This window comes from Panicum hallii, chromosome 1, assembly GCF_002211085.1.
Source record: "Panicum hallii strain FIL2 chromosome 1, PHallii_v3.1, whole genome shotgun sequence".
Classification (NCBI taxonomy): domain Eukaryota; kingdom Viridiplantae; phylum Streptophyta; class Magnoliopsida; order Poales; family Poaceae; genus Panicum; species Panicum hallii.
In genome coordinates, this window is record NC_038042.1 from 1,080,543 (window position 1) to 1,101,338 (window position 20,796).

At 54.4% G+C, this 20,796-nt stretch overlaps 2 protein-coding genes across 2 annotated transcripts; both read left to right on the forward strand.

The window, feature by feature from the left end:
• The first annotated feature begins 10,931 nt into the window (after positions 1 to 10,931).
• On the forward strand, positions 10,932 to 14,266 carry LOC112883601 (phytosulfokine receptor 1-like). Its single transcript, XM_025948931.1, has one exon. The coding sequence runs from the start codon at positions 10,932 to 10,934 to the stop codon at positions 14,166 to 14,168; it is 3,237 nt and encodes a 1,078-aa protein (XP_025804716.1). The 3' UTR covers positions 14,169 to 14,266.
• Positions 14,267 to 16,986: 2,720 nt separating this feature from the next.
• Positions 16,987 to 20,728, forward strand: LOC112879024. Its single transcript, XM_025943345.1, has 6 exons — positions 16,987 to 17,111; positions 17,249 to 17,417; positions 18,037 to 18,600; positions 18,797 to 19,277; positions 19,370 to 19,451; positions 20,250 to 20,728. The coding sequence occupies exons 1-6, from the start codon at positions 17,073 to 17,075 to the stop codon at positions 20,451 to 20,453; spliced, it is 1,539 nt and encodes a 512-aa protein (XP_025799130.1). The 5' UTR covers positions 16,987 to 17,072; the 3' UTR covers positions 20,454 to 20,728.
• The last annotated feature ends 68 nt before the right edge of the window (positions 20,729 to 20,796 follow it).

The window sequence follows — 20,796 nt, forward strand, 5'->3', positions numbered from 1 at the left end:
CCGTGGTGGGCTGGCTGGTCCTGTCCTGTCTGACGGTGGATCCGATTCCCTTTCCTGAATTTCGTTGGGCTGTTTACCAGAGCCCATTATCTTCGGTTGCTTTTTGGGCTTGCAGTGGGCCAAATCAGGTGTGACGTGACATGCAAACCACCTGATGCCTTCTTTTCGAGGGAACAGATGCCCTTTCAGGTCATCAGACTAGCACAAAAAGCATAGCTGACTTTTCTGACAGTGATCGTGTGTCCAATATTTTGTGCATTCCATGCAGTGGTTGGAAATTTTTTAAAAAAATTACACACAAAAAAAGCGATCTTGCTATTTAACTCTCGAGTGATTGATTATTCATTGAGATTGCTTCCAGAATCACCTATATACACATACATACATTTGTTGGGTCCACAAAGAGCACAAGCGTAAAATATCTAAAAATTTGGATGATATTACTGATATGGTTTGAATTTGCACTAGAAGATGCTTAGGCCTTCAGTTTACACAATCTATACCATCCTCAGAGAATGGCAGCAGCAGTGGGGCCTAATCTGCTGGGAGCCATGATTATCCGGCTGGTAAAAAGGCGAGCAAGAGCAACTTCCTGGCCTTGGACTTTCGGTCTTCCAAACCAAATATGTCTGCACCTCCACTTGATGCATGTCTACAACTACAAGCACTACACACACAGAGACGAGAGATCACAGAGGCATCCAGCTCCACTCACCCTCAAGAAATTGCCATCAGTCCAAGTGCTGTCTGCAGATTCCCTTTCCTGCATGCCTCTGCTTTATACCCCTCCCATTCCACAAAGCAAATGTTCTATGGATGGATGGAAATATGGAATGGAACTGATGGATTCCCCTCCTTTCTATCACCAACTACAAGAGTGCAAGGGCTTGCAAACACCAGGAAATGTGCCGGGCGATCCATCTATTGTTGGGGTGCTACTCACACTAGATGCATCATCCACTATCACCGCCTAATTGCGTCTCGTCATCGAACAACAAAGTTTTACTTTTTTCTGAATCGATAAAAAGAGTGTCCACTAATGAAGAGCTAGCTCTAATCTTCTATGCAAATTGAGTGCTTTTATTTCCCAAACATTTTTCTTGAACTGCGTACTAAGCTTATGAGGCTCTATCTGTGGCAGTGCCTTATAGGGAAAATGCAGACAGATAAGTAAATACGCACAAGTAGCCCTTTTTTTCAGAATCATACAGTGGAATTCTAGATGTAATATTTCATAAAGCAACTGGCAGTCACACTTTGACGATAATCCATACATTTTAGCTTATAGCAAATCAAGAAATAAAAGCCTAGGCATGGGACAGTAGATTGTGAAGTGACCAAGAAGATTTGTAACATCCTCTGATATCTCTGCCTCTCAAGCCCTAACAACAAGTGGATTCCACCACCTCCACCGCCTGCATATTTTATGCCTGCACAAATGGTTGACATGCTGTGAGCCGTTGCTTCTGATCCAATGCTCATCATGAGATTAAAGAAAGCTAATCCTTGGATGCAAAGCAAAAGACACCACCATCTCACCTCCTAATGAGCCCAAAATGAGAACACGCCACCACAGAGATGTATATTAATTAAACGCACACACAAATAAACTCCATGTATACCTCATCCCTACATGGCAACAGTGATGTGGCAGACCCTGAAAATCATGCTGCTTTTTAACCATATCCTCGGAAAAAACATCTTTTTGCAGTGGTGTTTTGCACTCAGCCCTTTGATATGATGATGATGACTTTTGCAAATCCATGGGTGGTCATTGATGGATAAGTCCTTGCTGCTGGTCTTTGTGGTCCTTAGCAGCAGTTAGCATTTTGTAGTCCTTAGCATCTTGGACTGCAGCCATCTTGGACTGGTCCTTAGCAGCAGTTAGCATCTTGTAGTCCTTAGCATCTTGGACTGTAGGACAGCAGTTAGTGTCCTCTCTAGGACAGCAGTTAGTGTCCTCTCTAGGACAGCAGTTAGACTAGTGTTAGACTAGCATTATTGGCTTCGTTTGCTGCCCAGCAGCCTGCTGTATATATATGTGGCCACCCCTCCCGTTGGAAGGCATGGCATTGTGAGTGTGAATGAAGAAAAACCCAGAAAACTTCCCCAACTTGAGTGTCATCCTCTCAGCTCAATGAGAGTGAAAATTGAGCTACTAACATCTGGTATCAGAGCCGTACTTTCCTGTAGGTTGGATATCTCTTGCTCCTCCCCCTCCGAAGCCGTTGTAGCAGCGCAGCCACCACCAGCACCTAGTGCAGCCGCTGCACCAACCGCTGCAACAGCAGCAGCAGCTCCGGCTGCCTCTTCTCCCCCGTTCCCTTCCCCCTCTCCACGCAGCAGCCCCTTGGAGGTGCGCCATGTCCGACGCACCGTCTCAGCGCTCGGTCGCCTCGAGCGCACGGCGCCAGCAAGACGCCGAGCTCGCCGTGGCAGAGGAGCGCAGCCGAGCGACGGCTCAAGCCGCTGCAGCAGCGGCGAGGGCGGCCAGGCTGGCTGCAGCGGAGCTGGCAGCCGCCCGGGCGGAGGTGGAAGCAGCGGAGGCGGAGGATGCAGCGCGTGCGGCGGAGGTCGAGGTTGAGACCTTGCGCGGCAGCCTCAGCGGCTCCATCGCCGGCGACACCACCGCCGACGGGGACCTTGAGGGGTTGGCAAGGGAGAGGGCGCGGCAGCGGACCGCGCGGTGGGCAGCAGCCCACCCCCACGGCGGCGGCCCGGAGGCCGGCGCGCCCGGCGGCGGTCCAGGGGGCCGCGCGCCTGGCGGCGGAGGCGGCGCCTCTGGTGGCGGCGCTCCTGGCTAGGGTGCGCGTGGCGGCGCCCCCGGCTACCACGGCCTCCAGGCGGTGGTCAGGGACGTCGGTCCCGGCGGTGGGTGGCCCACCCTCACCAAGACCAACTACGTCGAGTGGGCCGCGGTTATGGAGGTGAAGCTCCAGGTGCGGCATATGTGGGAGGCAGTCCGGTACGGCGATGTCGACTACGATGCGGATCGACGGGCGCTGGATGCTCTCATCACAGCAGCCCCGCCCGAGATGCAGTTCACGCTTTCCAAGAAGCGAACTGCCAAGGAGGCCTGGGACTCCATCGCTGCGGCACGTATCGGCAGCGACCGCGCCCGCAAGACCACTCTCCAGGCACTTCGCAAGGAGTGGGAGAACCTGGCCTTCAAGCCAGGTGAGGATGTTGATGACTTCGCACTTCGTCTCAACACTCTGCTGCAGAAGGTGGTGCAGTTCGGCGACGACACCTACGACGAGGAGAGAGCCGTCGAGAAGCTCTTCCGCTGCGTCCCCGAGAGGTATAGGCAGACCGCTCGCTCAATCGAGTCTCTGCTGGACCTCTCCACCATGACGATCGAGGAGGCGATAGGTCGCCTCAAGGTCGTTGACAGCGACGAGCCACAGCCTCCCTCGAGAGGCATCTCCATCGGTGGGAAGCTCCACCTCACTCAGGAGCAGTGGGAGGCTCGGCGCGATGACCGGAAGGGGGGGGATCCCTCTCCCTCGACTGGTGGCCGCAAGCGCGGCAAGCCGCGAAAGGGACGCGGAGGTGCCCAAGCCGGGGCACGAGGGCGCACCGAGGGTGGCGCCCGCGGAGATGCTCAAGGCGGCACCGCTGACAGGCCCAAGGCGGCACGAGACGACGCCTGCCACAACTGTGGCAGGCCCGGCCACTGGGCTAGGGACTGCACGCAGCGGAGGCGTGGGGTCCAAGCCCACGTCGCGGAGGCCCAGCCGGATGACGAGCCGGCACTGTTCCTACTCCACGGGGACATGGGGCCGCATCCAGCAGCACCGCCTGCCATCGCTCTACTCCACCTCGACGAGCCGCGTGCCCGAGTCCTCCTCGGCGACAGCTCTGACGACGACAGGGTCGATGGCTGGTACCTCGACTCCGGCGCCACGCACCACATGACCAGGCGGCGGGAGTTCTTCTCCGACCTGGACGTCGACGTAGGTGGCTCCGTCAGGTTCGGGGACTCCTCCGCTGTGGAGATCAAGGGCGTGGGCTCCGTGATCCTCACCGCCAAGTCCGGAGAGCACCGGATGATCACCGGAGTCTACTACATCCCAGCGCTGCGAAACTCCATCATCAGCCTTGGGCAGCTCGATGAGAGCGGCTCCCGCGTGGTGATCGACAGCGGGGTCCTTCGCATCTGGGACCACCGTCGCCAGCTTCTCACCAGGGTGGTTCGAGGGCAGAATCGCCTCTACATCCTCCATGTCAGGGTGGCCCAGCCTCTTTGTCTTGCAGCTCACAGGGACGACGAGGCATGGCAGTGGCACGAGCGCTTTGGGCACCTCCACTTTGAGGCCCTGAAGTGGCTCGGCGCCAAGGAGATGGTGCGAGGCCTCCCATGCCTTGACCACGTGGAGCACCTCTGCGACGTCTGCGTGCTGACGAAGCAGAGGCGGCACTCCTTCCCCCAGCAGGCGAGCTTCCGAGCCAAGGAGCGGCTCGAGCTCGTACACGGGGACTTGTGTGGCCCGGTGACACCGGTCACACCAGGAGGACGGCGCTACTTCCTGCTGCTCGTCGACGACCTCTCCCGCTTCATGTGGGTGATGATCCTCGGCAGCAAGGGAGAGGCTGCGGACGCCATCAGACGTGCTCAGGCTGCTGCGGAGACGGAGAGCGGCCGCAAGTTGCGCGTGCTGCGCACCGACAACGGCGGTGAGTTCACGGTGGCTGAGTTCACGGCGTACTGCGCGGATGAGGGCATCCAGCGCCACTACTCTGCGCCGTACAGCCCGCAGCAGAATGGCGTCGTCGAGCGGCGCAACCAGACGGTGGTGGGGATGGCCCGGGCCCTCCTCAAGTAGAGGGGCATGCCGGCCGTCTTCTGGGGAGAGGCGGTGGTGACGGCCGTCTACATCCTCAACCGCTCGCCCACCAAGGCACTCGACGGCATGACGCCGTATGAGGCTTGGCATGGGCGTAAGCCGGCGGTCTCCCACCTGCGGGTCTTCGGTTGCCTCGCGTTTGCCAAGGAGCTTGGCCCTATCGGCAAGCTCGACGACAGGAGCACTCCGGGAGTGTTCATCGGCTACGCGGAGGGTTCGAAAGCCTACCGCATTCTCGACCCGGAGACACAGCGTGTGCGCACGGCGCGCGACGTTGTGTTCGACGAAGGGCGAGGATGGGCGTGGGACAAGGCGGTGGACGACGGCTCGGCTCCGACGTACGACGACTTCACCGTCGAGTACGTCCACTTCGAGGGAGCTGGGGGAGTAGACAGCTCTTCTTCGCCGAGCGTGCCTACCCCAGTCCCCGAGCCTCCACCGACGCCGGCGCCCGCCACACCGGCGGCACCACGCCCTTCAGCTACGACTCCGGCTGCGCCGAGTTCCTCGGCTGCACCACCACAGCCGGCGACGCCGCGATCTCCAGTACCGATAGCCACTCCTCCGGGCCCGTCTACTTTGACACCTGCTCCTGCTGAGCACAGTCCGGTGGAGTTCGCTACTCCGCTCTCTCACGACGAGGAGCGCGTCGACGCGTACCATGACGGCGAGCCGTTGCGGTATCGTACGATGGAGGACCTTCTCGGTGATCAGCCGGTGCCGGGACTGGTGCCTCACGACCTGGAGGCACAGTTGCACGTCGCTTGCGACGACGGCGAGCCTCGGTCTTTCGCAGAGGTCGAGGGACACGCGGCATGGCGTGCCGCGATGCAGTCGGAGATGGACGCGATTGAGAAGAACCGCACTTGGGAGCTTGCTGATCTCCCTCGCGGTCACCGTGCGATCACCCTTAAGTGGGTGTTCAAACTGAAGAGGGATGAGGCCGGCACCGTCGTCAAGCACAAAGCCCGCCTGGTGGCACGAGGTTTCGTGCAGCAGGAGGGCGTCGACTTCGACGATGCCTTCGCTCCCGAAGCACGGATGGAGTCCGTGCGACTCCTCCTTGCGCTAGCTGCCCAGGAGGGCTGGCGTGTCCATCACATGGACGTCAAGTCGGCGTTTCTCAACGGCGACTTGAAGGAGGAGGTCTACGTGCACCAGCCGCCGGGGTTTGCGATCCATGGCGTGCCCTCTATGGCTTGCGGCAGGCCCCGAGGGCGTGGAACGCCAAGCTGGATTCCACGCTCAAGGGGATGGGCTTCGAGCAAAGCCTGCACGAGGCGGCCATCTACCGGCGGGGCAAAGGAGGCAATGCCCTGCTGGTGGGTGTGTACGTCGACGACTTGGTGATCACCGGCACCAAGACTGCGGAGGTGGCGGCATTCAAGGAGGAGATGAAGGCCACCTTCCAGATGAGCGACCTGGGGCCTCTCTCCTTCTACCTGGGGATCGAGGTGCACCAGGACGACTCCGGGATCACACTTCGACAGACCGCCTACGCCAAGCGCGTCGTCGAGCTCGCTGGGCTCATCGACTGCAACCCAGCTCTTACTCCGATGGAGGAAAGGCTGAAGCTGAGCCGTGACAGCACGGCGGAGGAGGTAGACGCTACTCAGTACCAGCGTCTTGTGGGGAGCCTCCGCTACCTCGCCCACACACGGCCGGACTTGGCGTTCTCCGTCGGCTACGTCAGTCGGTTCATGCAGCGACCGACGACGGAGCACCAGCAGGCCGTGAAGAGGATCATTCGCTATGTTGCGGGGACTCTCGACCATGGTCTCCACTACCCGAGGTGCCCTGGAGCGGCACACTTCGTCGGGTACAGCGACAGCGACCACGCCGGCGACATCGACACCAGCAAGAGCACGAGCGGGATCCTCTTCCTCCTCGGCAAGTGCCTCGTTAGCTGGCAGTCGGTCAAGCTGCAGGTGGTGGCCTTGTCCAGCTGCGAGGCCGAGTACATAGCGGCCTCCACCGCGTCGACTCAGGCTCTCTGGCTCGCTCGACTGCTTGGTGATCTACTCGGCAGAGACACTGGAGCAGTGGAGCTTAGGGTGGACAGCAAGTCCGCTCTGGCCTTGGCGAAGAACCCCGTTTTCCACGAACGGAGCAAGCACATCCGGGTGAGGTATCACTTCATCCGAGGTTGCTTGGAGGAAGGAAGCATCAAGGCGAGCTACATCAACACCAAGGATCAGCTTGCGGATCTGCTCACCAAGCCCCTTGGGAGGATCAAGTTCCTTGAGCTTTGCTCCAGGACTGGGATGGTCCAATCTTCCTACAAGATGGTCCAATCTTCCCACAAGACGACGCACAAGACTTAGGGGGAGAATGATGGATAAGTCCTTGCTGCTGGTCGTCCTTGCTGCTGGTCTTTGTGGTCCTTAGCAGCAGTTAGCATCTTGTAGTCCTTAGCATCTTGGACTGGTCCTTAGCAGCAGTTAGCATCTTGTAGTCCTTAGCATCTTGGACTGCAGGCATCTGGGACTGTAGGACAGTAGTTAGTGTCCCCTCTAGGACAGCAGTTAGTGTCCTCTCTAGGACAGCAGTTAGACTAGTGTTAGACTAGCATTATTGGCTTCGTTTGCTGCCCAGCAGCCTGCTGTATATATATGTGGCCACCCCTCCCGTTGGAAGGCATGGCATTGTGAGTGTGAATGAAGAAAAACCCAGAAAACTTCCCCAACTTGAGTGTCATCCTCTCAGCTCAATGAGAGTGAAAATTGAGCTACTAACAGTCATTCATTAAAATATTAGAAAGGAGGCTGGAAATTACTTGTCGAGTGGGAAATAAATAAAGCTGGACCAGATGGTTAAAAAGCAGGGATTTTACCTAAAGGTTAACAATAAGTGCAGCTGTCTTGAGGCCAAAATGGTGATAAGTAACCGCCACTTTACCGTGGTCAGTTGGTCAGCTGCAAAGCATGCCTTTTTTATTTTCAGAGTAGTCGTGAAGCATGCCTTTTGGTCTTGTGATCCAAGAACACTGAAACTGACTTGTGCGGCACTAGAACAAGCTGGCTGCTCATAGATCTTGTTGCATGTAAAGACGGAACCTGAGTGCAGTTCAAGCGCTGCTCATGGCAATATAAATCTGGTCTTATATACTATTTTACATTTGCCATACGCTTCGTTCATGCTCTACTTTTTTTTAGAAGATGTTCTACTTTTTAGTTGACAGTCCATTTTGAACCTTTTTACCTTGAAGCTCTTGTTTAAATTCTGCAAATGGTGGGTCGGCTCTAGGGATGGCAATGGGCACAAACCCGCTAGATTTTGCTATCCAACCCGTGCCCGCGAAAATTATTTAGACCCACTAAAAAATCCATACCCATGACAGGTATAAAATTTTGCTCAAACCCAAACCTGTCGGGTTAATGAGTACCCACGGGTCACCCACGTATCATCCGTGACCGAGGATATTCCTTTACGCATTGGTTGCACCCTTACCATGATAGAAGCTTGTCAATGATCAAACGTGCATATTCTTCTCATTATCAACTATGCTTTAATTTGAACAACTAAGAAAGACAATACATTTATCTACGCAACAAGTTATAGTTTGCATAAATATAGAATGAGCAATAAGTTCACAATTTATAAGATGCTAGAGGGAATAAAATTTCATGTAACAAGTTTACTAAGTGGCAATGGTATTAACAAGTTTGTTATAAGTTTACAATAAAATAGTGGTATTGAAATCAAGTTTGTTACAAGTTCATAATAATAAAATGATAGTATTAACATCAAATTTGTTAGAAGTTCACAATAAAATGGTAGTATGTACTGGATTGCGTCGGGTTTAGAAACCTACGGGTTTACAAGTTGGGGTACTATAGGAACAAACTCGTGCCCATAAACTCCACGGGTAGAACTTCTTACCCATTAACGAACCCGCATGTCTAAAACTTGATCCAAACCCGTAGTCTAAAGAAGTAAAAACCCATCAGGTTTCGGGTTTAGAGTACCCATTGCCATCCCTATAGTCGGCTCTCACATGCTGTAACACATCATTTGAACATTGGAAACATTCATGGATAAGAGTTTGTAGTGTGATGTTTGGATTGTACACATTTCATTCATAAGGTTAAAAATTAATTAGTTTTGGTCAATCAGCAAGTAGCGTGTATCAATTACTCAAGACTTCTGACTTTGAAGTTCATTTATTTTTTGTTTATCATTGAATAGAGCTGGAACAATTGCCCGTCCACAGTTCTTCAAGCACCGAAAGTCCATTGTGATAGTCTTTGAATTGCAAGCAAGCCATCTTGGTTGCTTCAGCAAGCAACCTTCTACCTGATCATCCTAAAAACAAATTAAAGGAAAGGTTTGGACTTCTGAGCATTCACCATTCGAACCAAGCTTGTTTTTTTTCTTTCTAAAGACATGTGGTTTGGACTTCACTTGTTCAAAGAAAAACCAATCTAGATTATTGTTTCGTGAGCATGACAACTATACAATCTCTAGAACAAATTGAAACGAGAGCTGATGTTTCTAGTGATAACATTGCTGATCTTTTTAAAAAAAATTCAGGAACGTGATTAATTATGAACAGCCCAATGCAAAAAGTATAAACAACCTCGTTACCAACTCCGTGCAGTTCATTGCACCTACTCCTACATGTTCCCTTGATGTTTATTCAGAGGTCAACCACACACTAAACTATTCTTAGGTTTCATCTGAACCAGAAGCTCTTGGCTTGTACCACAAACAATTAGGACGACATGGAAACACGCTAGATTGCAGATGAACTTCTATCCATCTGACCTCTTGCAGATATATAATCATATGCACGCAATGACAAAGGCTGCTAACTAACCTCTTGTAATCTATGAATGTCATGGTCTCCGCCAGTTGTTCTCTGCCAGTGGGTTTGCTAGTTGCACCGGTAAAACTTTCAAAAATTGATGAAAAAAGCATTAAAAATTTCAAGTTGACTTTGAAATTAACCCGATAACAATTGCCTACAATTATTCGTTCACAAATCAGCGTGTTAGTTTGCTCCTCTTTATTAATCATATTTAAACAGTTCAATGTTCATCAAGATGATGAAAATTGGCTAGATTTTCACGGTAACCGTCAGTTCTGTATAACTTTTGATTTCTCTTGTTTTCATTATTTAGCTCTTGTCTGCAATGTCCACTGTCAAAGGTTATCCTAGTTTAAGTCAAATGAAATCAAGCAGTATAACTAGTGGATAGTAGTTTACTGCTAAACTACCACTAGTGTACTGGTAATTTTGTTAGCTAACGACTTTCTACTTGGAGCCGTGATGCGCGGTAGACTTGCTGACTTCGCCGGTCCACCAGCCCCTGTCCTGTCCTCATCTGCTCATCTCAGTGTCCCTTTTCCTCCGGTCAAAGCCCTCCGTTTCGTGATCAACGGCTGATGCTACTCCAGCCCAATCCCAGGCAAGAGAAGATGCCTGCGCCTGCTGTAGGCTTGACTGCCACGTGTCACCCTTCCTCAGCCGTTGACCACAATTAGCCCGCCCTTAATCACCGGCTACAGGAGGTCTCCCTCCAGCTGCCATTATATAAACTAACAAGAAATAGTACAAGCAAAGAGGAAGATGATGGCACACTGAAAGTTCAGTCTTTTGCACTTTGTTAGCTGCAGCGTCCAAATGCATCCAACAAAATGAGCCAACACAGACCAAAGCAAGCACTCAACAAAAATACTAAAATTTTGCTAAAGAGGGGGTCACAAATCATGACATCTACTTTATAAAGTCACTTACCTGAAGAATTAGGACAAGTCAGGGGTGTACTAGCAGCAGTATTAAACCTGAGCTGCAGAGTCAAACCCAGAGTAGTTAATCACCTCCTCCCCTTCTCTCTCCTCTCCTTCTCACTCCTTTCTCTGGCTGGCCTCTAGCTGCTCTATTCCTCTCTCTTTCTCTCTTGGTCTCTCCTACTTCCCGCAAGGGAACAAGAAGAGCAAGCAAGATTGAAGAACTGGAGCAAACAGAGCTTAGAGCATGATCCCAAGATGTGAATTCTTGGCGCTTCCTTATTCTATGATCATGAGCTAGCTGCCAACGGCTGATCGATCACCAACCACCACCTTGTCTTGTCTCGAGGCATGGCCTGGTGGAGCAGGGCGGTGATACTACTGCTCGTCTGGTCTGCGATCCTCTTGTCGCGGTCCGGGAACGGCGCCGCGCAGCAGCCGCGGCGCTGCGGCGCCGGCGACCTCGCCGCGCTGCGCGGGTTCTCGGCCGGCCTCGACGCCGCGGTGGACGGCTGGCCGATCGCCAACGCGTCCGACGACGGGTGCTGCGATTGGCCCGGCGTGCTCTGCAATGATGCGCCAGGGGGGAGCGCCGCAGTCGTCGGGCTGGTGCTGCCCAACCGGACGCTGCGGGGGGAGGTGGCCGCATCGCTCGCCAGCCTCGCCGCGCTCCGGGTGCTGAACCTCTCCAGCAACGCGCTCCGGGGCGCGATCCCGGCGGGGCTGCTCCGGCTCCGGAGCCTCGAGGTGCTCGACGTCAGCGCCAACGCGCTCGCCGGCGGGTTGGGCCCCGGGGTGGTGATCGAGCTCCCGGCGCTACGCGTGTTCAACGTCTCGGGCAACGCGTTCAACGGCAGCCACCCGGTGCTCCCCGGCGCCAGCAACCTGACGGAGTACGACGTGTCGGGCACCAACTTCGGGGGCCCCGTCGATGCCGCCGCCCTGTGCGCCGAGTCTCCGGCGCTGCGCGTCCTGCGGCTTTCGATGAACAGGCTCTCCGACGCGTTCCCCGTGGGGTTCGGGCAATGCCGGTCGCTCACCGAGCTCTCGCTCGATGGCAACGGCATCGGCGGCACTCTGCCCGACGACCTCTTCGGCGTCGCGTCGCTGCAGTTCCTCAGCCTCCACACCAACTCCATCTCCGGCGGCCTGTCGCCTCGCCTGCGCAACCTCAGCAGCATCGTCCGCCTCGACCTCTCCTTCAACGCCTTCTCCGGGCCGCTCCCCGACGTGTTCGACGCGCTCACCGGCCTACAGGAGCTTTCGGCTCCCTCAAACAAACTCTCCGGCGTGTTGCCCGCCACGCTCTCGCGGTGCCGCCGGCTCCGTGTACTCAACCTCCGGAACAACTCGTTCGTCGGCGACATCGGCTTAGACTTCCGCGCGCTCAAGAACCTGGTGTACCTCGACCTCGGCGTCAACAGCTTCACGGGCCCCATCCCGGCGAGCCTTCCCGAGTGCAGGGGCATGACCGCGCTCAACCTCGGCCGGAACAAGCTCACCGGCGAGATACCGGCGTCGTTCGCGAACTTCTCCTCTCTCTCCTTCCTCTCGCTCACTGGCAACAGCTTCTCCAACGTCTCGTCGGCGCTGCGGACGCTACAGAGCCTCCCCAACCTGACGAGCCTGGTGCTCACCAAGAACTTCCACGGCGGCGAGGAGATGCCATCCGACGATGCCGGCATCACCGGTTTCCCCAGCATTCAGGTGCTGGTCATCGCCAACTGCGAACTGCACGGCGCGATTCCGTCGTGGGTCGCCGGACTTCGAAAGCTGAGGGTGCTCGACCTTTCGTGGAACCGGCTCGCCGGCCCAATCCCGCCGTGGCTTGGGCAATTGGACCGCCTCTTCTACCTCGACATATCGAACAATTCCCTCCAGGGAGAGATACCGGGCAGCCTGACGCGGATGCCGGGGTTCGTTGCCGGCGGCACTCACGGCGGCGACGACGACGAGGCGCAGGTCCAGGACTTCCCGTTCTTCATGCGCCGGAACACGTCGGTGCAGGGGCGGCAGTACAACCAGGTGAACAGCTTCCCGCCGTCCCTGGTGCTGAGCCACAACAACCTAACCGGCGGCGTGCCGGCTGCTCTGGGGGCCTTGACCAAGCTGCACATCGTTGACCTGAGCTGGAACAAGCTGTCAGGTCCCATCCCGCCGGAGCTGTCGGGGATGACGAGCCTCGAGTCGCTGGACCTGTCGCACAACTCGCTCTCCGGCCCCATCCCGGCGTCGCTCACGCGGCTCAGCTTCCTCTCCCATTTCGACGTTTCGCAGAACAATCTCTCCGGCGAGGTCCCCGTCGGCGGGCAGTTCTCCACGTTCTCGCGTGGGGACTTCGAGGGGAACCCCTTTCTGTGCGGCATCCACGTCGCGCGGTGCGCGCGGAAGGACCCTCAGCAGGAGCAGGAGGATGGCCGTGCCGGAGGCGGGCGGCGCGACAAGGAGCGGAGCACCAGCGCTGGCGTCGTGGCGGCGATCAGCGTCGGCACGGCGCTGCTCCTCGCCGTGGCCGTGGCCGTGACGTGGCGGGTGTGGTCGAAGCGGCAGGAGGACAATGCCCGGGTGGCGGCCGACGACGACAGCGGCAGCCTCGAGTCATTGGCGAAGTCGACGCTGGTGCTACTCTTCCCAGCCGAGGAAAGCGACGGCGAGCGGACGATGACGCTGGAGGACGTGATGAAGGCGACGTGCAACTTCGACGAGTCCCGCATCGTGGGGTGCGGCGGCTTCGGGATGGTGTACCGCGCGACGCTCCCCGACGGTCGCGAGGCGGCGGTGAAGCGCCTCTCCGGCGACTTCTGGCAGATGGAGCGCGAGTTCCGTGCGGAGGTGGAGACGCTGTCGCGCGTCCGGCACCGGAACCTGGTGCCGCTGCAGGGCTACTGCCGCGCCGGCAAGGACCGTCTGCTCATCTACCCGTACATGGAGAACGGCAGCCTGGACCAGTGGCTCCACGAGCGGCCGGGCGCGCTGCCGTGGCCGGCGCGTCTCGGCATCGCGCGCGGCGCGGCGCGCGGGCTGGCGCACCTGCACGCCTCGTCGGAGCCGCGCGTCCTCCACCGCGACATCAAGTCGAGCAACATCCTCCTGGACGCGCGCCTGGAGCCGCGGCTGGCCGACTTCGGCCTGGCCAGGCTGGTGCTCCCGACGGACACGCACGTGACGACGGACCTGGTGGGCACGCTGGGGTACATCCCGCCAGAGTACGGGCACTCGTCGGTGGCGACCTACCGCGGCGACGTGTACAGCCTGGGCGTGGTGCTGCTGGAGCTCGTGACGGGGCGGCGGCCGGTGGACATGGCGCGGCCCGCGGGCGGCGGCCGGGACGTGACGTCGTGGGCGGTGCGGATGCGGCGGGAGGGGAGGCGCGGGGAGGTGGTCGACGCGAGCGTGGGCGAGGGGAGGCACCGGGAGGAGGCGGGCAGGGTGCTGGACGTGGCGTGCGCCTGCGTCAGCGAGAACCCCAAGGCGCGGCCGACGGCGCAGCAGGTGGTGGAGTGGCTCGACGCCATCGCCGCCGCCGCCGCCCCGGCCTCGCCGCCGGCTGACACCGACCACGGCGTGAATGGTTGTGACTGGAGATGAAAAATTCTAATGCATCTGGAGATGTGTGCACTTGGAAAACTAAAAGTTTTGGAGCACATAACATGATCGTACTCACGCAGTAAATGCTGACACTGTAACATCAGTATATAATCATATAGTGTGATTGAATGTTGAAACCACCCACACTTGTATGCATGCGAAACAACATCAGCTTCTATTCACATAGGTTCAGAGAATTCTGTGATGCGGCGTGCCTGGTCACTTGATCAGCCTGAACCTGCAGAATCCTCTGCCTGCCGTGGCTGCAGCCTGATCGTCCGTCTCCTGCGCTGCAACCTGTAAACTTTGCACCAGGAGACAAACTGCGCCGACGATGGGGACGAGAGGCCTCGACGAATTCCCTGGCTCGCCGCCGGCTGCCGCTCCACGCGCCGCGGCGCCATCCATCCAGCTCCCCTGACAGAGACGAGGACGACGACGACCAGCCTCGAGCGCCGTCCAAGCCAGATCCGGGCCGCACGGGTCCGATCAGATCCGGGCTGCACGGCGTGGATCGCCGCCGGAGCGCGGGCCGCTGCGCGCGTCCCGGCCGAGTGCTTGGTTGCCTCCTCGCTCTCCCTAACTCGACGCGCCACCGCTCTCGCTACCATTGCCATCGCCGCGCCCGCACAGGCTGCCTCCTTGAGCATGGATGGCAACACTCTCCCTCAGCTCCTCGATACGCACGCCTGTTCTGTAACCATTGACAGACCAAGCAGCAACATTGTCACCACGGACCTTGGATTCCACCTTCTCTGTTCCTTACCCTGTCTCCAGCGATATCCTCCAAATCTCATCCGCTACATCCTTCATTTACAGAATTCTCTACAAGATTCTCTCCTCTATATCTCATTTCTCTCCAACAACGTTCTCTAAATCTCGTTCTCTATACATTAAACCCTATATTAGAAACGTATTTTGTTCCAAATTTTTGTACGTACGTATTTATCATACCTCAAACGCTATGGACATATTTTATTTTTATTTAATTCAGTATCTGAAACGTAAAGAAAAAATAGAGAAGAGGAGAGAGAATCTCTATATATAGAGGAAACCTGTAGCGTTCTCTATTTTAGAGGACCATTTAGAGAACGCTGCTGAAGCAGTAGAGAACGGAATCTTCCTTTATATATAGAGCACAGGACCCTTTACAGGCATCCGCTGGAGATAGCCTTAGGTAATTGAGACGGTAGCTACAGGAAGCATTTTACTAATGGAAGTACCATATTTGAGGACTATTTTTAGTAAACACCACCAGGATGAAGCCCAATATATTGAATGATGGAAAGGAAAATTTTCAGCATGTTACAAGAGGAAAGAGGAAAAGTGCTGGAGACCGACCCATCAGTTTGTTCAGGGCTGCTTATTGCAGGCCAGTAACGCTTGCCGGGCTTTCCTGATTGGGCCGCGGCCTCCAACTGCAGCGGCTGGCCTGCTAGAGTAGTGTCAATCAATGGTAACTGGTAAGACGCCGATTTTCCTCTCCTACAAAGTCCTTCCTCTCTGTACCCTCAGCTGTAGAGACGTGATCATGGGCCGTCCAACGACCCGAGGAACCCGGCCCGAAAAAAGCCCGACCCGACCACGTGTTGGGCCGGGCTCGAGCTGAAGAAAAAAACCGCGACCCGACCCGACGGATGATCAGGTCTGCTCAGCTGTTGTCAGCTGTGGTCGCTGGTTGCTCTGCCGCCCAACTTACCACTGTGGTCAGCAGGGTTATCACATGAAGATAGTAGATGGGTGTGGAGACGCACGTTGCGAATTGGATTAGCTGCCAGCCATCCTTGTCGGCAAGACAAGGTAAGACGCTTTCTCCCATCATCAGATGGATCTGAACTCTGGAATGATTCTGTTATTGTAGGCCCGCGGGCAGCCTTCTTCCTCCCACCATCATCATCTCATCCGTGGTCCTGAAGAAACTGCACGACAGGCAGACAGAATTGCACACCAGCGCGATAGGCACTGTTGCAAATGAATGCGTAACAGCCCGATGATCCGCACGCCTAAACAGGTCAGGGCCCAAAATTGGGGATCGGATACCAACCACCGCTGATGATCCAGTACTAAACCTGCAGCTACAGCTCATTAAGCAAGATCAGAAGCTATAAGTGACCGGGGATGCAGGTTGATACCTGATGGAGTCAAATAAATAATTACGATGGCATGCTATTCTAGTTTATCTTTTTAAAAAAATTAATCACGCATAATACCATCCTAGTTTATTTTAGCAAGATTTTGAATCAATCCAATAATCTAAAATAAATATAACTCGTGGTTGCGAGTGATCCGGTGCGAAGCGAGCGAGCACACGAACAAGAGCGCTAGCAGCATGATTGCGGCGGGGGCCCACCGGGCAGCGACCACACCACCAGCATGGCACGACGGCGTCGCATGAGGACGAGGCCCGCGGCAATGCTGACCCGCGCCCACCTCCATGTGGGTCCGGGCATGGGTACCGGGGCGCGCATGGCTGGGGTGCGAAGGGCTCTGGGTGAGAAAAGAGGCCGGCGCGCTTGACCGGGCGCGAGGAACGATGACGCGGAGAGAGAGAGAAGGCGAGGTGGCCGTTGCCGGTGAGGTAATCACCACCTCATGTCTCCTCCGGTAGCCCCCCTGCATTGACCATCTTGCCCTCCGGTTCTCCCTCCGCGACGGGTGGCACCCTCCGGTGAATTGTGACAAAGAGGGGAGGCGAAAAGGGTCATCCGGGAGCCCGTCAAAAGGCAGTCAAAAGTACACACCCTCCCGAGCTAGAACACATTTAACTCAACTCATCACTCCCTTGATCTCTCTCTCTCTCTCTTCCCGCACTCCCACACCTCATCAGCCAGGCCGCCGCCACCTCCCGCTCCACGCCGCGGCAGCTGCAGCCGCAGATCTCCGTCCGCGACCGGCGCCTCCGCCATGGAGTACGAGCGCATTGAGAAGCCGTTCCCCACCCAGGCACGAACCCATCTCCCCGAGCCTCTGCCGCAGCCGCCTTTCCTCCTCAGATTCTCTCTGCCCGTTCGGTTCGGTGGTGAGTAATGCGAGCGGCCGCTGACGCGCTGCGTGCCCCCTGTGTTGCCTGTGACCTGCAGGGCGGCGGGTTCTCGCCCAAGCGCCTGCGCGCGATGCTGCTGGGGGTGGACAAGCGCCGCAAGGGCCACGACGCGGAGGAGGAGGACGGCGGCGCCGGCGCCGGGGACGACGACGGCGGCGCCGTGCCCAGGGCCTCCGTTAGATCCGACGCCGACGCCGACGCGCGCGGTGGGCATTCTGCTCCCTCCTCTTTGCCCCTACCTCGCCGTCAGCAATTCGCTTGCTTGCTCGATTGGGATGGGCTTCGCCCAGTTCTCTGCCCAATTGAGTCCTGCATTGCTTGGTTTCGGACATATGATATAGAGGTCAATGCATGGTCAAAATTTGGCCACCATGCTTCAGCTTCACATCATACGTATTTTTTCCTCGAAGATGGATATAGACAACCCTCCTTTTCTATCAATGGAGCTCTGTGTGTGCTGTACCCAAAAGGGGAAAGAATAATCTTTTCATGCTTTATTGATACCGGGGAAGGCGTTTGGTGGTTTGTTTGTGACTGGCCGAGGGGGTTAGTTCCGTAATTGTGACCTTCTTTTGATAATTTTGGTTGTTGCTGAGCATTTTCTTTTCTTTGTCCAATTTGGGGGGGGGGGGGGGGGGGGGGTATGCCGGCCGTAGAGGTCAACAATCAAATCTTATGTTTGTCCATCTAACTTCCTGATTTTCAGTTAGAAGTGCAATAGCCGTATGCTTCAGTGGGTAGCTTCACTGAAAATTTTCTGACAATGATTGCCTGAATCCTCGGTTGATTTCAGATGTGAAACTGTGTGACTGTCTTATCATGTAGGTGGAGGTACCATTTGTGAGGAATACAAGGACGTAGATGTGGTGAGCACCATCTCAGAATCTTCAACCTCGCTTGAGACAGGGGGTGGACACCGTTGGAGAGATACCCACTCCATGGGCTCGAGGGTAAGGGTGCCCGAAGAGGATTCGTGTGATTCCGAGAGTGTGGCCTCCAACTTTGAATTCCACAAGGAACGAGGGACCTCTGCTAGGTCCGCGGCGGCATCAGTTGTTCCTCCCTTCTCGAAGCCTGCCCCATCAAAGTGGGACGATGCGCAGAAATGGATTGCCAGCCCGACAACAAACCGCACTAGCAGGGCTGCTGGTGGGGCAGTAGCCAGGAAGATGGAGAAGCCTAGCTCTGGCATGGGGAGATTGCCAGCAACGAAGGTTGTGTTGGAGGCCACAGAGGAGATAGATACTAAGAGAATTGACCCAAGCCAAGAGAAGAGGGAAATTGGGTGGCAGAAAGCAGTAAATTGGGCTCCACCTGATCCCTATCCAGAAGTGGAGCCTTGTTCAAAGACTACAATTGCTGCAGAAAGTACAATAGTTGATTCAGCTGGTTAGTATTGTGCCCTTTTTCTTCCATCTTGCCTCAGTTCTACTACTTCCACGAATAGCTTGTGCTGCGTTATGTGTTGGTGATCATTCCCGTCACTGGGCATCTTTTTTCCCTCTCTATCTCTCTATGTCATTCATCTAACTGGAAAGGAAAAGGATTCATTCAAAGTTTCAATTTGTTTTATGAATGAGTGCAGTTACTTTTGATCGCAATGATTCATCCACCATGCTTCAAAGCGCAACAACATGCATTCCTCCTCCATCAACAGTTCGGTCGGTATCAATGAGGGATATGGGTACTGAAATGACTCCTATTGCAAGCCAAGAACCATCCCGGACAGGAACACCGCTGAGAGCAACAAGTCCAAATTGTTCTCGACCAACAACTCCACGAAGGACGTTAGGCCCCAATGCAATTGGTGCTGTTATCAGCCATGGAGAATGTAGCAATGCCGAATTAAGTGAACAGGAATTGCAGACAAAAACTAGGAGGGAGATAATGCTTCTTGGCACGCAGCTTGGTAAGACAAACATTGCAGCATGGGCAAGCAAGAAGGAAGAGGAAAAGGACGCATCACTTTCACTGAAAACAGTGCCCATGGACCAATCAACACAGAACATAACTGAAGTCCGCGCAGCTGCATGGGAGGAGGCGGAAAAGGCCAAATACGTAGCCAGGTGCTTATATCTAAGTGTCTTCTATCTGCATTTTTAAAATTCTTTGGTTGGTCAGTGACTTGATTAATATGCTGTGCCTTTTTCTTTTCCAGGTTCAAACGAGAAGAGATCAAGATCCAAGCATGGGAGGATCATCAAAAGGCCAAAATTGAAGCTGAAATGAGAAAAATTGAAGTAAGCAGCTTATTTCCTGTCATTCGTAGTTGCCATGGGCCATGGCCATGGATCCCTGTTGATTTTGCCTTTTGTCTGACAAGAGTTTTCCTCCCATCTGTAATATTTAGAATCCTTATTTATTCTTTTACCGTAGCTTGTCAAAGCGCATATGCGTATATGAGATAATCCCTACATGTTAAGTTGTTCAGCTGTTGAATAGCAAAGCTTGATAAAAATACTAGTCACAGGGGAATTTGCATATCATTGTAGAGAACTTTACAGCTTATGACCTCCTCCAGCTATTATTTATCTCAATTAAATGCATATCGTTGCCCTTTATGGCTGCCTTTCAATTTGCTGAGGATGCAATTATTTAATTATCTGGTCACTGTTCACTGGCAAGCACAATATAAAGATCGTAGTTATCAAGAAAAATAAGTAGAATATCACCTTAATCACAGAATAAAAATTAGCCCAAGACAACACTTGGAACCAAGGCAGCATTTTTTCCCTTGCATTAGCATAACAGTTGGTATTAGCATATTTGTCCTTCCATTTAATCTAGGATACGACATAGCAACAACAAGGCCTTTTGGATACAACATAGCAATATAAGTAATATGTTGTTCCATTCAGATATAGTATGGTAGGTACACTAGCTTATTCAAGTTTGTTATTCTGCTGCCTCTATTCACTTGCTCCATATGCCAGCGATGTTTCAGAACATATAAAACCAAATGTTGCAAAATTCAGTTTTTCTTAACAACATTCTCATGGATGTTGCATTGTTCATATCATGATTTTGTGTTCCTGAAGGTTGAAGTGGAGAGGATGCGTGCCCGTGCTCAAGACAAGTTGATGACCCAGCTCGCATCAGCAAGGCACAATGCAGACGAGAAGCGTGCTGCTGCGGAGCTGAAAATGAACCGTGCTGCAGCAAGGACAGCCGAACAGGCAGAGCACATCAGGAGAACCGGCCGAGTGCCGCCTTCTTTTGGCTGCTGGAACTGGTGCTCGTAGGAAGCAAAGCTAGCGCCTCTCCTCCCTCTGCCCCTGTGAAGCATCCCGCCTGTTACTGTCTACTAGTGAAATGAATGAATATCGAATGTCTTGTAGAATCTTCCTTTTGGATTGATTCAGTAGATATGTGACAGAAGAAGAATGAATCACTTGTAACTATATATATAAGATGTGTGCCTCATGGCGTCTGTGCTGTGCAGTTACTGTTAGTGCCGCAGATGCCTCGAAATCATTGTTAACTGAAGTTCAGAATCCAGGCTCAGTTTGAAGAGGCTTGAATTGCAGGATGTTCTGTTTGTGATCATAGGTATGGTATATCCAGTAATATAGGTTGCACTACGGA

Excerpts from the sequence above, each read along its gene's own strand:
- LOC112879024 (XM_025943345.1), top strand. The coding sequence starts at position 17,073 with ATGGAGTACGAGCGCATTGAGAAGCCGTTCCCCACCCAG. Across the intron at positions 17,112-17,248 it reads AGAAGCCGTTCCCCACCCAG|GGCGGCGGGTTCTCGCCCAA; the intron begins GCACGAACCCAT and ends TGTGACCTGCAG. Across the intron at positions 18,601-18,796 it reads TACAATAGTTGATTCAGCTG|TTACTTTTGATCGCAATGAT; the intron begins GTTAGTATTGTG and ends GAATGAGTGCAG.
- LOC112883601 (XM_025948931.1), top strand. The coding sequence starts at position 10,932 with ATGGCCTGGTGGAGCAGGGCGGTGATACTACTGCTCGTCTGGTCTGCG.